The sequence below is a fragment of the Clytia hemisphaerica genome, unplaced genomic scaffold (genome assembly GCF_902728285.1).
Source record: "Clytia hemisphaerica strain Z4C2 unplaced genomic scaffold, Clytia hemisphaerica genome assembly, whole genome shotgun sequence".
Lineage (NCBI taxonomy): Eukaryota > Metazoa > Cnidaria > Hydrozoa > Leptothecata > Clytiidae > Clytia > Clytia hemisphaerica.
Window position 1 is genome coordinate 188,572 of NW_027104408.1, and position 20,120 is coordinate 208,691.

General features: G+C 36.7%; 1 protein-coding gene and 1 long non-coding RNA gene across 2 annotated transcripts; both read left to right on the forward strand.

Moving 5' to 3' along the window:
• The first annotated feature begins 2,161 nt into the window (after positions 1-2,161).
• Positions 2,162-13,567, forward strand: LOC136820145 (uncharacterized). The gene is made up of 4 exons (XM_067076386.1): positions 2,162-2,232; positions 11,088-11,213; positions 12,058-12,168; positions 13,329-13,567. The coding sequence occupies exons 2-4, from the start codon at positions 11,108-11,110 to the stop codon at positions 13,565-13,567; spliced, it is 456 nt and encodes a 151-aa protein (XP_066932487.1). The 5' UTR covers positions 2,162-2,232; positions 11,088-11,107.
• A 1,032-nt stretch (positions 13,568-14,599) lies between these two features.
• Positions 14,600-15,392, forward strand: LOC136820165 (uncharacterized). The gene is made up of 2 exons (XR_010848536.1): positions 14,600-14,668; positions 15,219-15,392. It is a non-coding gene; the product is annotated as an uncharacterized lncRNA (long non-coding RNA).
• The last annotated feature ends 4,728 nt before the right edge of the window (positions 15,393-20,120 follow it).

Genomic DNA, 20,120 nt, shown 5'->3' on the forward strand with positions numbered 1-20,120 from the left:
AATTCTTAATCTATAAATAATGACAACTTTACTTTATATGCGTTTTTTGTATTTTCAGTTAAGAAAGAAAGATACAATGCTGTGAGGAAAAATCATCAAGACTCAAATACAGAAATCTTCAACAACAAGCAAATGGAATACGGTATTGAGTCTTTATAACTTTGTTTCTTGTTGCATAGTCTGAATCGCAGACCCCTATAGATATATTTCCTATAAGAAACTCTTTGTGCTTAAGGTGAGTAGAGTAGAAGACTACTTATTGCATAACCGAAATTTCACAAAATCGCTTTCGATATTGAATTTGAAATTCCATTTAGTAATTTTGTTTTGCAACATTTTTTTGTATTATTTCTTCCAATGATCTGTCTCTTATGGGACCCGGAACCGCCACCTTGGTCAAAAGGCAACCCTAGAGGTGACCTCACTACATGGCCTATCTCCGGTCTATTTCGAACTCGCAGCCCTCCGAGTCGGACCTTTCCCTGAACCCCGCTAAATTGTGTGTACAGAACTTACGGAAACGATAATAGATCGATTAAGTGGTATCATCTTCCATATTGTCATGACAACAGGGTCTGATCCAATGTGAAAGAGCAGTAAATCCAACTGAAAAGCAACGAAAACATATTAGTCGAACCTAAGCTTTTAGATCTAGATTATCTTTTAAATCATTTAAGTTTCTTTGCGAGTTGAAAAGTAAAAATATTTCTTAAGGTGCACGGTGGCAGATGTATTGGGAGTGTGAAAATTATAACGGTGAATTTTTCTATATCCATATTCTTCATATTGCATTGGAGTAAGTTTCACCGTAACAGCATTTAAAACCATCGGATTTTCCACTTATATTCACGCAAAATTAGATTCTATACAACGGCCGTTGGAGCTCAATGGATTCTCATAGTTGTTCTTCTGGTTACTAAACTGGTTTCTTGCATGTAATTAAATCATTTGTTCCGCAAAAGCAGGATATCTTTGACTACTACTCTATCCTTTAATGCCTTTTTAAAGTTGAAGAGCAACCGTCTTTATCGAATTTAAGGAATGTTTTCAATTTTAAGGCAATTTTCATTTGAAAAATTTCATTTTTATTCAAACGATTTATGCTCGGGAAAAACATTTTTTCTTCAAATCCGCGAAAGTAAATATCGTAAATTTCGCGATTTTTCGACCTCGCGAAACTTTCTGTTTGCGACAGTTTGTATGCCTAAAATACTTTACCTCCACTTTAGTGTCTAGATCGATGACGTCAACTTGAAGACCTTGAACAAAGCAACGAATCTTCTGGCCCTGTTATAAACGTGAGATATTCTATTAAACTCACTTTGAAAAATCATTATTTGGTATCGGATTGTTGAATTTTCAATCAAATCATAGTCCGTAAAAAAACTCTGGTCTGAAAGCTTTTTTATAGCTTTTTCCTTTGTTAATATCAAAAGATAAAAATCGATTTGCTCAGTTTTTGATCACGATACCAAGTATTTATTCCTCTTGGAATTGGTTTAAGATTTAATCGCATGATCAAAAAGCGAGCAAAACAAACTAATTTCTCAAACGCAAGTTCAAGTAAGAAACAATGGAAAGAAACAAAAGGCTTGCAGACCGGGTTTTTATATACGGACTATGATCAAATACGTGAAGTTGGATAGGGGAAATAGAAAAAAAATTCATCGTCTAACTGTTATTCAAAATACCTCGAATTTAACAATGAAGGACTCGGAAGGATTAAGAAACACTACTTTAATCGGATTAACTTTCGTTAGATTAAATTTCGCAAATTTTTGCCATTATGCATTAAAACTCACGAAATTGAATTCGCAAAAAAAAATTTTAATCGCATTTTTGGTAGAGAAACCAATCCAAAGTCTCTTTTTGTGGCAAAAACGGCTATTTTTCAGCTGTTTTCAGGCTTATACGCGAAATTAAATCCACGCAAAATTTTTCGAAATTAAATCCAGAAAATTTCGCAATTTTTTTCGCTTGCGAAATTTAATCCGATTAAAATAGCAACATTTGATGTTACTTCTTCCATCCATTCATTTCAGATGTACGACATAATATTGCAGTGCAGTAAAAACCTACCACTTCAAACAGCTGTGATGTTGATGCCGACAAAAATAACAGTGAAACGATTGGAAAGAAAAGATAAATGGCAATCATTAGCCTGGATATCATATCAGTGTAGGTGAATAACATTAGCCTGAGTTGCAAACAAGTCAACACAACATCAATGAGGTAGGAGAACATCAACATTAGTGAAAACATGTCATCAAAATCTTCACAGAGAATGGTCAGTCTGTAATAAAACAGTGATAAAAATATAGTTTTTCGACTTGGGAAGGAGTCTAAATAACAATGGACTTTTCCAGAAAAAAACGGTATACCCCCTGTTGAGGAGGTCCATCATTTTGTGGCTGGAAATGCTGCAACCCCTGGAATTCCAAGCAATTTCAGGCTTAAGCCCCTCTGGAATTTTGAATTTTAGTAGGATTTAAAAGGCTATCCCCATGGAATTCCAGTTATTTTAGACAGATTTTTGTATCTCCCTATGGAATTCCGCCACATATCAAACCTTACCCCCTTGGAACGGAAATGGACCTCCTCAACAGGGGGTATACCGTTTTTTTCTGGAAAAGCCCAATGCGACCGTAGTGCAGTGGTAGAGCATCCCCGGCTACGGTTTGCAATGTTGTGGGTTCAATCAAGTTCAGGCGAAAATTGTGATTTCAGCCCTTCCACTTTATGTCATTGGGTTTTTCTATTCGGGAGGGGTTTATCGGCTTCTAGGCTATATTCTAAGTCTTATTAGATCATTTTAGATCCTGAAACCTTAAGATCCTAAATTTTATAAATCTAATGTTAAAAACGCCCTTTTCTCACAGCCCCAGTGGAACCTGTTCCCAAGCGGGGATAAAAATTTATATTAAAATCCCAATAGGAATAAATACTCTATTGTTCCAAATCCAAGGCCAAAAGATCCACCGGGGATGGTTTTGGAGTGCAATTTTTAAACTAAATTTTGAATTGGGATGAAAACAAAGTCAATTTCCCAGTGGAGCTGAAATTCTAGGGTATCTTTCACACCGGGGATGAAATTTTTGTCTAAGTTTGCAGTTGGACTGAACTGAGGTCCCATCGGGTCTGTGACGTTTAAAACTCAGAACTAAAGCTTCACTTTCCAATCACCTGTGGTTTTAAGATTTTAAGAAGTCCTTTTTTGCATGGACATCATTGTAGACTAGACTAGGATGATTTTCTAAAAAAGCTAAGAATATCCGTGATGAAATGGATTTACACCAAAAGCGTGTAGTAGACTACGTTAATCGAGGCTCGCATAATTTCGATTTTTTTAAGTTTTTGACGTATTCATGATATGCACCATTGCAATGTCTTCCATTCCACCCAATAGCTCATTGGTTGAAAGTGACGTAAAATCAGTCAATACGTCACTTTCAACCAATGAGCTATTGGGTGAAATGGAAGACATTGCAATGGTGCATATCATGAATTGATACTCTTACTCTTGGTCCTTCTCTTCAATTGCGGAGCGTCAAGCAGAGAAGCGTCTTTTTGTACTAAGTACGAAGTCTTAGGTATCGGGGATTGAACCCACGGCCTAACGCACTGTTTATATACGTTTTATATAGTATGAGTATGGGTTATACGTTTACGTTACTATACTTTGTTTTAATGGACCATTTTATATCCATGGGGGTGATTCGAGATGAATTTCCAGAGGGTCTAAAGGAGTATTTTTTTTCATTTTTCAAGGGGATAAAAAGTTTTTAGTAAGATTTCCAGGGGATAAATTTCTTAGTTCGTTCACCCTCACTTTAAGATATGAAAATGATTTTTCAAATGGTTCTTTTGCAAATTTTCCCATTTTCCAGGGGGCATCCACATCTTTCCAGGATTTTTTTTTGTCTTGAAAAGGTTCGTCCACCCTCTTTGACGAAAATTTACTTGAACAGCCCAATGTTGTTTTACAAACTTTTAATAATAATACCACTCAATTCTTTCTGAAAAAAAATATTTTTAAATATTTACCTGAGGTAACTTGTTCGTATGCCTTTGATAAACTTTTTGCAACATAAACCTTTGCTTGCCTGGTGATGTTGCAATGCATCATAGAATCCTTTAAATGTGTATGTTAATGCATTGCAAAGGATAGTAAACAACGCTAAAGGTAGAACCCAGCCTGTTATGAACGGGATCATGATCAAAATTTTGCATAGTGATGGCAGGTAATTCTTCTCCAAACTTTTGTACAGGAAATTATCCGGGTATTTGTAAATCATTGCCATAAAAGCACTAACGTATATCAGGATTGTGATAATGAGTTTTGCCAAGAAGAAACGACTTTTTCGAATCATTTGGCGACCTAAAATTTAAACAGTGAAAAACTACTTAAGTGTCTAGTCATAGCTATTTTTTACAAAAAAATTATAACCGAAGATATTTATTTATTCAATGCATAACATCCCGGGCTAGGGGGTACTAGTAGGTGACGGGTTTGTCCGAACTAGAGTTCCAAAATCGATCTAAATTTCGAAATTTTTCCCCTATTTTTGACGTTTTACATCCCTACACCTACTTGCGAGGGCCTATTTTCCAATTTTCGATTTTTTAAATTTTGTAATGTTCGGAGGGTAAACTGCTGGTTTATGGTGTTTTTTTTTTACCCCTGTGAGAAATATCGAGGGTACCCTTAATGACTTATAGCTCGTACATTCCTGACACCCATTTGCCTAATTAACCCCCCAAAGAGTAATAGTATATCTTATGGCTCAAACGCGCGATTTACAATAGTTGTTGTGAAAATTTGAGACTCCAGAAGTCAGATTGACACTACACATTATTAGTAAGCATTTCCAAACTCAACTCCTTCTAAAAGTGACAAAAAAGCATTGTTTTAGCTAATGCTAAGCCTGAAAGTTGTCGAATTTAAACTTTAAAAAGCTAGACAAAAATCAAGCCATTGATATAACCCGGGGGGGGCATTCGATCTGAAAACGACCATACGTTCGGCCCAAAATTTGGCTTCTAAAATCGGACCCTTACAGTGCAGTGAATTTCCATGAAAAATCATACCCTTACAGTGCACTTTTTCAAAATTTCTCTCCCGTAAGGGGGAAAAGTTTTGCAATTTTCCAAGAAAATGTGGAATTTTTCCTCTAAAATTGACCAAGTCAGTGCCAATTTTACCAAAAAATTGGCCTTTCATCACAATTTCCTACCCTTACAGTGCAGTTCAGTGCAGTTTTGTAATTTCCTACCCTTACAGTGCACTAGCTGAACTATGAAAAACCTACCCTTAAGGGTCGAACGTCTGGTAGGTCATTTACCTTGAGTGCCTCCCCCCCCCCCCCCGGGTGATATAACAGAGATATAATAAGGAGTTGACACAATATCTATGTTTCAAACTCATAGTTTCATGGTGCTCAGGCACCAATCATCAGTGAAAAATCAGAGATATAACACATACCTTTTTCTTGTTGATCTGGGCAATCTGCAATGATAATATCGACGATAAACGATTCTAACTGCTCAATGAATTTCCACAGGAATTTCTTCTGACACAATCGCATAATGATGGTGACTTGAATGGCTGACTTCATCAAACATAATAGGTTTACTGATCTCATGTAATATTGAACAAGTGAGTCTGACATATAGATATCTAGAAAAAAATTAGAGTGCTTTGAAATTCATTGCTATTATATAAACGAGAGAATCGAATGCGTAGGCATTTTCCCGAGTCTAATGTGAAAAATTGATTAGTCTCACCTGCGCATGTGCTGATGAAAATTAATATGATAAACACATTATTTGCAAGACAATAAATCTTGCTCAATCTATTGAATATCTTGTACCTTCCAATATCATCAAAATAAAGTCCCGAAACTTTCATCAAGAGTAATAATGGATTCAAACATTTTTGGAAGATTTTGCATTCTTGATCTGTTGTATTGCTAAGGTTACCACTTTTGCCAGCTTCAATCCAAAATGGATCCAGTGGGTTTTGGTTTTCCCGCCTTTTTGAATCAGCAGCTTCGCTAGTTTCCAGGCTTCTTTGAGGAGTATCTTTACTTTCTTCTGAATAAACTTGATTGACTCTTTGCACATTTTCCCGCCCTTTTTTTTCATCATTCATTTCCAAGCCCTTTTCTTGATGTTTGTGTTGTTTCTTTGGAGTAATGTTGGCTCCGCGCAACCAAGTTTTGATGCTTGGTAAATTAAATGACGGATCGAATCTGCCGTGAGCCGAACTAGACATGACTCTGTCTGGGCGTCATTTCACTCGCTTTAAGAGTAATCTTCTGATTTTCTGAGTTTAGAGTCTGTTTGTATAGACTTCATTTTTCTTGATCAGTGTCATCAAAGAAAACTGATGAGAGAATCTTTTTCTTCGAAGATTTATTATTTTAAGTTTTCCCAAAGCCTTGGTTTCCAGAAAACCAGAAATTTTGTAATTCAGGAAATATCATTTTGTTTTGATCATTGAGAGTTGAGTTCTTCTAAAGGAAGAAGATCTGTAGAGATGACTTCATTTGCTTCTTCCTGTGTGTTATATTTTCAGAAGAAAAAAACGTCATCTTCATTTTGTCTTTTTCTTAATTGAGATAAGAGAGAGAGAGAGAGAGAGTGAACCATCCTAGATCATTAGGAATTGGCCTAGAAAAATTAAATATTAAATAAAATATCTCTAGGAAATTACTACGCGTAATAAAGCAAAACAATATAGCACTAAAAAAAATAGACATTATGTAAAACTATTAATCATTCTACGCCATTCACAACGATCTTGCGCCAAAACAAACCAATTATCTTTACTGATATTAGCACGACGAAGTGCTTTATACATTCCACGCCCAAAAGTAAATTCAGGTGCGCCCCTTGGTCTACGATTTTTGACCCACGAAGATAACAATTTCCTCGGCATTCTTTCAAAAGACATTCTAGACACGTGGCCGAGCCACGACAATTGCCTTTTTGTAATATAAACATCAATCGAATGGATATTTAAATTTACAAGCAACTCATTACTACTTATCCGGTGTAAATAAACGTGTCGACGATTTATTCGGTGCATTGAACGAGCACATCTATGATGAAATGTTCGTAATTGATTATAAAGATTTTCCGTTAAACACCAAGATTCTGCACCATACAGAAGAATGGGAAGGATGAGGATACAATAGGCAGCACCTTTGGCTTCATACGTTATCGATGGGTTTGAGAATAAAGAACTACGTAATGCACCAAAGGCATTACCTGCTTTTTTGATTCGACAACATACATCTTCGCTATCTTTACAGTCGCGGGTAATCATGGTGCCGAGGTAACAGAACTTTTCAACTACAGGGAAGAAATAACTTCCACCAAAATTGATATTTGAAAGATCAGTATCATCAAAAGTGGCAGCGTTTCGGTAAGATTTCTTAGGAGCGGATACGAATAGAACTTCCGTTTTCGCAGGTTTGTCTGGATGTTCTAGGTCACCTTTATGGATTTCCATACCGAAAAGATCGAAATGTTCAACAAGTAGCGGTGAGTACTCAGCCAAAATCTCGCGAGATTCGAAAAGTACTGCAGTGTCATCTGCATATTCGGAGTCTTCGACTGGGAATTCGGAACCTTTGGCATTGTAACGACGACCCGTCATCTGGAAATCATTTTTTGTGTGGAAAAGACAGAGTGGTCGGTTCGTTTTCTTTCTCCAGGTGATCATGATTGCAGCGATGAAGATGGTGAACAGGGCCGGTCCTAATATGTCTCCTTGTTTGACGCCTATTGTGCATTTCAGCGTGTGGGACACTTCGTCGACTACGAATTTCACTTGGAAGGATGAATGAAGTGATTTGAGCAGCGAAACGAGCTTCTTTGGCGTACCGAATTTCTCAAGGACCATCCATAGAAGTTGGCGAGGGACCCTATCAAAGGCTTTGACAAGGTCTAGAAACAGTATCCAAGTCTCTTGATTATGCTCTCTGCGTTTCTTTATTGCCAGCTTGACAGAAAACACCGCATCTACGCAACCCCTATCTTTTCGAAAACCGCATTGAGTTTCATGATCTAGGCTCTCGATAAGTGGTTGAAGTCGACTGTGAATCAGGATAGCAATTACTTTATAAGAGGATTCTAAGAGCATAATGCCTCGATAGTTCCCGGGCTTTCTTAAATCCCCCTTTTTAGGTAATATCCTGAGGAGACCAGTGTTCCAATCGGTAGGGCAAATTTCGTTCACCCATATATCAACGATAATATCTTTAAGTAGATTAAAACATACGTTGTCCTCAAGTAGAGTTTTGAACATTTGAGGTGTAAGAGACGAATCTCCCGGTGCTTTGTTCTTGAGGCGACCGATGGCTTTACGTATCTCATTGTCATCTGGGATATAATCAATATTCGGAAAAATCGGTCGTTGTTCTAAGAGGTCTAACACAGATGGATCGAAAGTAGCTGGTCTGTCGTAGAGATTCTCAAAATGGTCACGGAACACATTAGCATTTTCTTCAGGGCTGGTACATCTGCCACCGTTCGGTTTCATCATCATCGTTTGCTTGCTTGGGGGAGGTTTTTCCATTCCCCTTTTTAAAAGTTTAATGCTGTCCCAATATGCCCGAGTACCGGTACGAGTAGTGTCTCTTTGATTTACTTTATCACAGACACTTTTAATCCAATTGTTCTTTGCCCTTGAGATGGCAGATTTCAACTGCTTCCGAGCGACACGAAGGTTTTCAGTGGTCCTTCTTGTAACACGATTCATTTTACATAGTATAGCAAGGTTTCTCTTTTCAATCAAATTTGACAATTCAGTTTCATTTTCGGTGAACCAGTCTGGACTAACACGAGCTTTTTGTGGCAATACAGTTGAAGCAGCAGAAGTCATAGCAGTAGTGAGAACTTCGTATTTATCAACAAGCGGATTCGAGTGTTGTATTCCATCATGAACTATTCGATTGAAATCTTTACTAGCATCAATGTCGTTCAGTAAAACATTACTATCAAGCTTTCTCAGAGGATTACATTGTCGGGATTTTCTAAAGTTCAACATAATTTTCAATCTACATCGAATCGCAAGGTGATCGCTATCAACTAACGGTTGTCTTACTGATGCATCGGTAAAACGGCAAAAGTCTGATTTTTCGGATATAAGATGATCGATTTGATGTGGTAGCTTTGAACGTGGATGAGTCCAAGTTGCATAATTTCGTTTTCGGAAATATGTTGTTATTGCGACAAGGTTCAACGTTTCGAGGAAGGTGAGAAAGCGAACACCGGCTTCATTGCGATGCGGTAAGCCAAATTTTCCGATTGATGGTTTTTCCTCCTCAGGTTTTCTCTCATAGCTAATACCGAGAGATGAGTTACAGTCACATCCTATCAACAAGATATCCTCCTTTGCTTTGTTACGTATACATTGTTCAAGATTATCAAGGAATTCTCTCCAAACATTGTCTTTTGCAACGCCAATTGGAGCATAAGCAGAGATCAAATAAATGCTAACGTTTTTTCCTCGTGCGTCTTGACAAATTAAACGAACAGCCACAATCCGACTACCAAAGTTATTAAATACTGTTCTACCAGAAGCATTCCATGCTCTCGTTGCTTCTTTGCTCAGAACAATAGCAACACCTTCTTTTCCGCGTTTACTTTTATCAACATTTGCATCAAGACCATGGTGAATGAAAGTACAGTTATCGTGCTCAACAATAGAATGGCCGTTAAGCCATGTCTCTTGAATACATGCAGCAAAGATACGATGGTTATTGATTTGCTTACACAGTTCCTTGGTTTTAACTTTTGACTTCAGTCCTCTGACATTTTGTGAAAAATTGAGATAATATACTCCTTTTACCAGAATAGTTATTTTAAGCACAATCGGGCTTAAAAAGCCAAAGAAATGAGAACAATTAAAAAAACAGACCTGAGCCTGGAATAAAACTAAAGCAAATTTAAAATGGCAAAAACATTAAGAACAGTATCTAGCTTGTCGAATGTTTCGAATGTAAGCCGACTCTTCGATATACCTCTTCATTTTTAGCGCTGGTAGTGGCCAGTACGCGAATCATGATATTCATTATGAAATGTTTTCTACGGAAGCATCCCTGTTTTTGCTAGTATTTGCTAACTTTAAACAATCTTTCTCTAAGTTCGACATGTTGATGTAACCAGACACCCATTTCCTTTGTCTTTTTGAAGATAACACGGCTAGCTTCGTTGCCGCCTCGTTAAAAACATAAAATGAAACAATAGATTTTGATGATATACCACTTGGGAATACCTTGTTAACAACGTCAAAACTTCGACAAAAGTCTCTGTTGTTCTACTCCTCTCAAGTCTTTTATCTATATCATAACAAAGATAACAGAGGAAAAATCATCGTCAGCTTGTCAAAACTCCGACTAATATTTCAAAATTTGACTTAAAAGTGTCTTATAATTTTAGAGAGTGTCACATTCTAATTTCGATATTCTTATTACACAGGCCTCGACACAGGCTCTCAACTTTGGCAAGCTATTTTTTTTCAAGTCATAAAAAAAATTATGGGAGTGACAAAAGGGATTCAAAAGTATACACGCAGTTAAAATTCTGTAATGTTCAAGCTCTATCAATCTTTTTACCTAAATAATTCAAAGAAATAAAATTATGACGGAATATTGTCGGATTTTTCATACCAATTTTGAAAAACAGGCGGCAACGAAGCTCGCTTCAAAGAGACAATAAAAGATAGATGTAAGTCCAGTCGTTTATATGTTCATGATGTAACCTAATACCCTGGAAGCAACCTTCTTCTTTATGTCCAGTTACTTCGGAAAAAAGCAACAAAGACATCTCGGAAAGGTCGTGCTAACTAAGGCAAAACGGCGGTAGATGCTTTGCACGGGCGGACGATCGGGACCGCCAATACGCCATCACAATAACAGATAAGTTAAACAAGGAAGTTTAATCCCAAATACAAAACGGCCCATTAACTTAAATATTGAAACAATTATGTCATAATACCGAAGATGTGTGCATTCATTGTGTTTTCTGTTTGGAACGCCTAATAGGAAATGAAAGGGTCTCATATTTTTTTTTCAAAGAATTATTCCTGCGATACTATATGATTGCGGAAAACGAAGTATTCACAGAGCAACAGACTGAGCAGAGTTTTTGTAAAATGAAGACTCAATTCATCGTTTGTGTTAGCTTTTGTCTGTTAATAAGTGGTATGTATTAAATTCATTGCCCTGATGTCAAATATATGTAATTATCTTTATCTTAGCTAGAATGTAACCCTATGGAGCTGTAAAACCCGATTTTTGTCACTACTTTTTAGCAATTTTTAAAGATAGAAAATATTATTAAAAATGTAGTGATCTGAGTTATCTTTCCAACGAACGATTGATTGATATCCATCAAAATTGAAGCATTTGTTGGAAAATGACAGACAAAACAAAAATTTTCACACTTAAGCTACTTAAAAATAAAATCTTAAAATTCTAATATAGATGAATAAAATTTTATCTTAACCCTTTAAGTTCCACGGTCACTTTTTTCTAAATTTTTTTAAAGAAAATCGCTAGTTCAAACTTTAAAGGCTTAAAACTCCGCTGCGTGGACCTGCCTGAATGATTGAAAGGTGCCCAGTAGTAAAACTTCAATTCCCTCTTGCAGAATCAAGTAAAGCAAGGTCAATTTTGGAGGTTCTTGGATCACTCGTTGACCAAAACTGGTCAAAAAACGGTCAAAATCTTTAAAAAGTGAATTTTTGTCAAATTTTTGCATTTTTTACTTTTTGGATTGCAATCTCGCTCGAAAGACTCACTTTTGATTGGTTATTTTTGCTTGACTATAAAGCCCAAACCAATTCCTACAAGTTAGATCAAAAATGACGATTTCTAACTCAAACTGGGCATTACAGGAGGGCTTCGCCCTTCTACATAGCCCATGTCTAGTATACTCGACATTGGCACTTAAAGGGTTAAACGTTGCTTTGTAATCGACAGCAACATAATAGGGATCATGCGATTCACTCCACGTGTGCAACTCAATTTCTTTTTTTCTTTCTAGTGACTGGCATTGCACTGAAGCGACAATGTATGCCATGTTCTGACTATAATCAAAATCCTTATCCTCAACAGTGTTATTCTTGTCCTCTGTGCTATGTCTGCACTCAACCAGGTTAGTATAGTCTATACGTCATGGGCGGTCTTATAGAACGTGTCGAACTTATCAGAGGAAGGGATTTGTAATTGTAATTTCCTTGTCTTTTAACAAGCGTTGCTTTCTTTCGCATGTTTTTGACGCACTTGCTCCATTGTCTTAAATCCGCCAGTGTACGTACAGTCTAATACAAATCACTTCAGCCCAAATCTGAATATAATTTCGCAAAAGGGTTTTATTTGCCGAAAAAAATTACAGCCGATAGAGTTTGACGGTCCAAGCAAAACTGCAAAATTATTTTTATGCCAAATTGGTATCGTCCGTTTCTTTGAAACTCTACCATCGACGTCATAATCAGGTTTATGCTGAGAAAAAAATTAAGTAACACCAAATCCAACATTCTATATCCAAATACGCTTCCAAAAATGTATAATTTGTTATGGATTAAGAGCTGGAGTTGGGGGCGAAAACGAAAAGTAGATTTTGAATATTTTGGGACATGCATTAAGTTACCCGAGTGGGGACAAAAATTAGAGTATGATTCCCCACTGGGAACGATATTTTGGCCATTTTTTCAGTGGGAAGGGTTCCCAGTTGGTCTGTGAGAAAGAGGTGTCCTATTCTTACAAATTTAAAATGGCGTATGTGTACTTAAAGAAAAGCAGTAAGGGTAAGGGCAATAAAAGGTTCCCATTCATTTTATCGAAGCTGTCGAAGTTACTTTGGTTAAAGCCATTGACCTTTTACATAGTTATAATGTATGTTGATTCAGCAGATTGAAATAAATAGAATCTTTTGTAATGAATGAAGAAAAATGTGGAGCAAGATTTTTTTCTTTCTTTTATTTACAAATTTGAAAGGACTCTTTTATTAAAATTTTGCTGACATCAGTTTCAGACGAGTTGGGTGTATATAATACCGTATAATTCCTTTAAAGTTATTTAATAAACACCCCCTTCTTTTAAAGTAATACGGTATGCACATTAGTACGATGAAAACATCTGGGCTTTAAAATTGGATCCTCGTGATGCAGAAAAGTTTGTCAAGTTTGAGCGAAAGATCTTTTGATGAATTTTTGAGTACTTCATGGTTTAATTCTCTTTTTTTACCTTTAAAAATGCACTTTGAAGGAAGTCACGACTAAATTGTACACATTTTATTATCTCTTTTTCTCTTAGATGGATCTAACGCCCTCATCCCTACGCCTACACCACCTACAACACCGCCATCCCCACCACCTCCATCTCCAACCGTATTATCTGGAGAAACAACACAAGCAAATCTAGCCTTTACAACAACCACTACTGCTTCCTCATCTTCCACGACATCAGCACGTAAGTTCTTATCCTGTACTGAATTAGGCTGGCGCAAATACATCCAACAATTGATCCAACATTTCAAATCTTTTGTTGGATGAAAGTTGAAATGTTGAATGAAGGTCACGTGGAAAAATCTTAAGAATTTACAATTTTATGACTTGCGCAAATGAACCCAACACTTCATGCAACAGTGATGTTAGATCCAATGTTGGATGCATTATCACCGGCCTTAAAGGCTTTGTTTTAACATATCCTTATGAAAGGCCCGGTAAGACCTCCTGCTCATTAAAAGCCAGAAATCGTCCCTAATTCTTCATCCCTACTAACGTTGTACCCCAAATGGAAAATAAGCACTAAAATTTTAAGAATCGCTACACTGAACTTTTCGACCTGTAAACAACAGAATTTGAAATTTCCAGCCAATAAAAAAAAATATGTTTCTCATCCCCATTACGCAGAACAACCGAAGTTTTGCTTCCTTTGCACCCATTTGCTTAGATCTGACGTTAAGCTTAAAGGACTCTATGGAATCACAAATGGGAGAACAACTTCAAAATACAATATTCCGACTTTGAAAAGGAGTTGGGAATTTCAAGAAGAATGTGATGGTTCTGGTGCTTGAGAATTTGAGAAATCGTGTACTCCTCATTGGGAATTTTATGGAGTATTCGGTTGCAGGGGTTATAAGGCTGGAATATAGCTTGGCTGTTTTTTGTTGGCAGTGCTATAAACATTTTATTTATATTTTCTAGCGACCAGCAGCACTACGGCTCCATCTACAACAGACACTGTGACAACATCTACGACCATTCCCCCTCCTCTCACCTCTACCACCACCCCTCCACCTTCAACCTCTACCACCACCCCTTCTTCCACCTCGACTTCTACCACCTCGACTTCTTCGACTACGAGCAGCAGTACTACTATTGTAGCCTCTACCTCTACTACCCCTATTATATCAACTACGACCACTGCAGCCCCGTCGACTACAACTACCACGCCACTCCCAGCTCCTCCTCAACCAGTAGGCCCATCATCTCCGCCTCTTCCTCCCCCACCTCCTCCACCGCCAAGCTCACCTCCACCTCCTCCACCAGCAAGCCCACCATCACCACCTCCACCTCCTCCCCCACCACCTCCACCGCCAAGCCCACCAGCCCCACCACCGCAAAGCCCACCAGCCCCACAACAATCCACAGGTAAATAAAAACAACATCAAACAGAATAAAGAATTGATTTGAGAAAATCGTGCACAAACATTATTCAAGATGATAATATTATAGAATTTAAAATATCTTAAGATATTACCAGTAGCACAGTATTAAGAAATATAAATCTAATAGATTTTCTTAACTTGTTAAACTTAAATCTCAAATATCTCCTTAACTCGGACGAGCTTTCTTGTTTCTTCTTTTTCTCCTACTCTCGGGTACCTAATAGCAGGGGGGGGTTGGAATAAGCAGGGGGGTTGGAAAAAATCTCAAAATTTAATAAGCGGGGGGGGTTGGAATAAAAATGTCCTGGGTGGAAAATGTTTGAAAAGGAGGCTAATACAGCAGAATTAAGACAAAAAAGAGAACTTTCAAAAACATTTTCCCAGAAGTTAATAAGCGGGGGGGTTGGAATGAGAATATCCTGGGTGGAAAATTTTCGAAAAATTAATTAGCGGGGGGGACGGCTATTAGGTACCCGAGAGTAAACGTTTGGCCAGAATTATCAGTTAATTTGTCATTTTGGATTTTATTTTAGTTGAAAAGACAATGATTTTAGCGTGGAGCAAGAGGCTGCGTTGACTGTCATTATGACGTCACTACGAGAAAAACGTAACATTTAGCTTGAATTTGATTTCAGAGCATTCCATTGAACATATTTTTGATAATATGAAAATTGAAGGAAAAATTAAGGAGATATTCCCAATTTTTACTACTACGCCTCTTAATTTTGTGTTTAATTAAATATAATTTCATTTTTTTTCGGTGTTTTTGATCTCGTTACTTTTAGTAACTAGCCATAACTTTCCTAAGGTGCCACCGCAGCAAAACGAACACATAGAGTTGAATTTGCGTTCAAAAGGAATGATCTTAGCCCTACAGTAACTTTTGTTAAGAGTGACCTCTCATCTGAGACAAAATTCTTTCAAATGCTAACAAATGTGTCAAGGGAGTGATTTACAGTCTACTTAGAGTGCCATCCGTGCCTTGTCTTACACGTTTTTTATAAGAACAATTTCATAAGAATACGAGGCTGAAATTTGGCCAAAACCTGAGAACAAATTAAGAAGAATCTGAATCTCGGATTTCAGAAATTACTGAGAAGTACATGTTTCGATTCTAATTGATATTGACATTTAAGGCTGAAAAACTCATATAAATTTAAGAGCAGCCCAGCCAGAATCATATGACTTTTTTCTGGTTTTTCCTATAAAAAGCGTATATATCTGAAGATACTGCTCTTCATATGTTATTTTACAAATGTACACGTTTAGTAACATAACTGTTCGTATACCTTGAGTAGAGTAATATTTTTAACCTATGAAGAGCGCTTAATGATGATGATTGATCTGTCCGTTATTTTCCGATGGTTTTAACCTTGGTTCGGTAATCAGATCAAAATAACTCCGGAAAAGTCTTTTTGATGATGAAATAACAATAGAGAGACCGTAAGATAAGAATGCTACCGTTAAGCGGAACTAAAATACTGAAAAATGCGCGCAAAATTGTGAGATCCTCAGAAGCTTTAGGTTTCCTCCGGTGGCAATTATTTGCATAAATAAGAGTATAATCTCTTACGACATATGCAGTTGAAAAGAATTACCCGCTCTCAGCGGAGCATCAGTGTCCCTTCTTTCTGCCTGAGTACTCCCTCTTTAGAACCTATTCTGTACCAGAGTGTATCTCACGTTTATCGCTTCGTAGTACACTCTGTGTGCATTGTCTGTTTGATAAAAATATTCCCGTACGGTGGAGACCTCTACGATGAAGTATGATTTATAGATAACAACACTTCCCTCGTCGTTTCCCCTCTCTCACCAACACTTCCATCGCAGCGGTCGGTTTGAAAAATCTCAAATGAGAAAAGACAATGACAACAGACCCTCTACGGCAATGAATTTTGAAATAAGCCGTAGATACTGGGTTTGTGTACAGACAACCTTTAGCCCCGCCTCAATGCCATGTTAATCTTACCACCTTTTAAGGTTATAAACTTTCAAAAATGTTGACATATAATGATGAGGTAATGTTTCCTATTCGAAAAGGGTGTAACATTCGAAGAAGAATGCTAATTTGTAATTACTCATCATACGTAAGATAAAACAAAACAATCATGTCACTTGTCATCTAATTACCGTCATTAGTTCATTTCAAAAGAAATTCCTTTTTCGTTTTAATTTCCTTTCCTGAGATACCAAACAAATCATTAAAAAATGGTGTCTCTTGTAAGAAGAATATTTTTGAGAAAGATTAGTTTCTAAGTTTCAAGCACTGATGATCCCAAACTCATCAAATATATCAGACATAGCACATGGTATTTTTCAATAAAATGAGTCTATGGTTAGGCAACCTACAATATCTACCCAAAAAGCACAATCAAACTTTGTAAATTGAGCAAAATTTCTCAACATTTCAGAAGACATGAATTCCAAGTGGTAACTTTTATAAGAATAAAGTTTTCAATCTTATAAAGCATTTTCTAGCTTCAGTCAGGTAGTTTCTAAAACAGGAAATACTTATGATATGTCGTGGATAACGGTTCTCTATCAGGTTTTTATCTCCTTAATATAGTGGCTACTATGTGTTAGATTAGATTTCAATATCTTTGTGGTTTAATTATTTGATCAGAAGTGAGATAGGACTTTGATAAAAACTGACCTTTAAATAGACTGGGAATTTTAAGTATCTTTTGTTCTGTGTGTTTCGTGAGGCTAAGAGGAATACTACTTCTAACTGAACTTTGCTTTTTGATAATTTTGATGGCGCTGAGTCCAGTGAAGTAGACTAGAGGATATTGCCATCTTGATTTTTTTTACTTTCGTTCTCAAAAGTTATAAGAAAACAACAAAACAATAAAATATATTCTAAAACCTCATCAAAGTTTATGAAACTATAATATAAACATGAAAGTACCTCCAAAATTAAAAGAAAATTGGTCTCCCATCGGGTCTGTATGTCAGCGGTGCAATTAGATACACTAGCAGGTGTTTTGTTCACTTTCTAGATACACACCGAACAATCTTATAGGAACATTGAGGCTCAAAAATGCCAAAAAAATAAGAACAATTTCAAACCGATGCTGTACTGAACCTAGAATGACTGGATTTTCTCCAAATCACATTAGCTACCTTGAAGGTCCTTTAGATTAACCTCGCTTCGTTCGTTCGTTCATTCGTTCGTTCGTTCGTTCGTTCGTTCGTTCGTTCTTTCATTCGACGACGACGATGCAAAATGGCAATACCCAAAATGCGACTTTACCCGAGTTTTGAGGAATTTTTCTGGGGCAAATTTGGGCCAAAAAGTGCCAAAAAGTAGGATTTTGGACTTTTTGTGAAATAGCTTCATCGTTTTTTGAGAAGCTTTGCATAAAGACAGAGAGAAAAGGTTGTCTAAAGAGTTTTCTTCTTATTTGGAGAAATTACCTTTTGTCATTTTTAGAGAAAATGGACATTTCTCGCAGATTTTTTAGTTTGTATTCTCTTACTACTTTGCCATTTTTCCTATTTTCTTATTACACACCCCTGTCTCACACCCCCGGTGAAACTTTTTCCTACAGCGGAGATGAAAATTTTGTTTGAAGTCTCAATAGGGATAAAAACTCTATTGCTCCAAGGTTAAAAAATCCAGTGGGAATAGTTTCGGAGTGCAATTTCTAAACAATGAATTTCAAATGGGGATGAAATCAAAGTCAATTTCTCAGTGGGGCTGAAATTCTAGGGTTTTTTTCCCATCGGGACGAAATTTTTGCCAAATTTTCCAGTGGGGCTGGGGCCCTAGCGGGTCTGTGACACAGGGGTGTTATTACATTAGCAGGTAGTTCCATTCAGCATGTAGCTGGATACCTTGAAATAATAGCGGAATAAATAGGCTAACAGTGCCAAAATAGGAATAGCCAAGCATTGTCAGAAAAAAGAGAGAGTATAAGCTTCCACTTCTGATTCTTTACTCATCGAGAGCTTCATAATATACTATGTTACAAAGTGTTTGTTTAGCTAAGAGTACATACATGCTATTCACAATTTCTGTCATATGTGAAGTTTAGAATGATATGTTATTGATACTACAGTAAACACTTTTTTAATTTTTTTTTTTGATGATATGGAGTTTGTTGGGGGGCTTTGTTGTTTGTTGACGATGATTTTGAAGATCTGCAGCTTTACAGGTTTGTAGGTATAATAGATGTTTGTGGGTTGTTGATACAGGGGTACCATTTTGACGACAGTTATATGAGAGAAGTCTGAAATCTAGATTGGCCCTTAAATCAGGGATTATTAAAAATTTAAAAGTTTTCAATTCGTACCGGTTAAGAGTGCAGTTTTGGAAGATCTCTTCTGGTTTTGAAATTCGTCAGATGCAATTTTTTGAAGAAATTTATACATCCCCTTTCCACAGACCCACTGGGACCCCTTCTCACTGGAAAAAATGACCTAAATATTGTCCCCGGTGGAAAACGATCCTCCAATTTTGTCCCCATTGAAAATAATCAATTAATCCTCGAATAATATCCTCACTGCAAAATACGGCAAAAATATCATATCATTTTTCCCATCCACACTGAACTTTCTGACTTGGAAATAAAAGAATGAAATCCCCAGCCATAAAAAATATGTGAATACCAATCCCCATCGTTTTCCAGCCCGTTATCTTTATCCCCCACTGGCTGAAAAATTCCTACCGGGTCTGTGAGAAAGGGGTGTAATTGTTTCAAATTTACAAAAACTTCGAATACTCTCACAGAGGTTCATGAAGGGAGCACGTGGAGGAATGTGTTATAGAAAGTAAGCTTCACTAGACAATTGATCGAATACACTTTTCACGAGATGCATAAATTTATTGTTGTCCTCGTTTTCAAACAGATTTCATTGCTATGAAATTATACATTTAAAACCAATTTAAATTCCCAAAAGGCAAACATTAACTCTAAAACAAAAGTACTTGAAATTCAAAATGTCTCATGAGGTGTAAACAACACAATTATCATTGTGAATATGTAATTTTATAACAATGAGATCTGTTTGAAAACGAGGACAACAATAAATTTATGCATCTCAAGAAGAGTGTATTGCGTGCTAACCCCTCCCTTTCAACGTTGTCAAATTTCTTGGAATTTGGCATAATAGGTAGGAAGACTTCCTAGTTCAAAAACATTGTAAATGGTTTTTCGATGATGGAAATATTGACTCATTGCTTAAATATGAATACATTGACACATACTATATGATACTTCAAAAGTTTCATATTTCACTGCATGTCTCCTTCCTATAAGAACTGAGAAAGTTGTCAATGTCATCAGTTATTTTCAGTTAATTTCTTTCACCTTAAAAGGTTACTTACAGGCCCAAGCATAGCTCCCTGGGTACTTCTAGGCGATTCTTAATACCCAAAAAGTTAGTACGGAGCGTTTATTCATAGTAAAACGGCATTCTTCTACCTTTCAGAC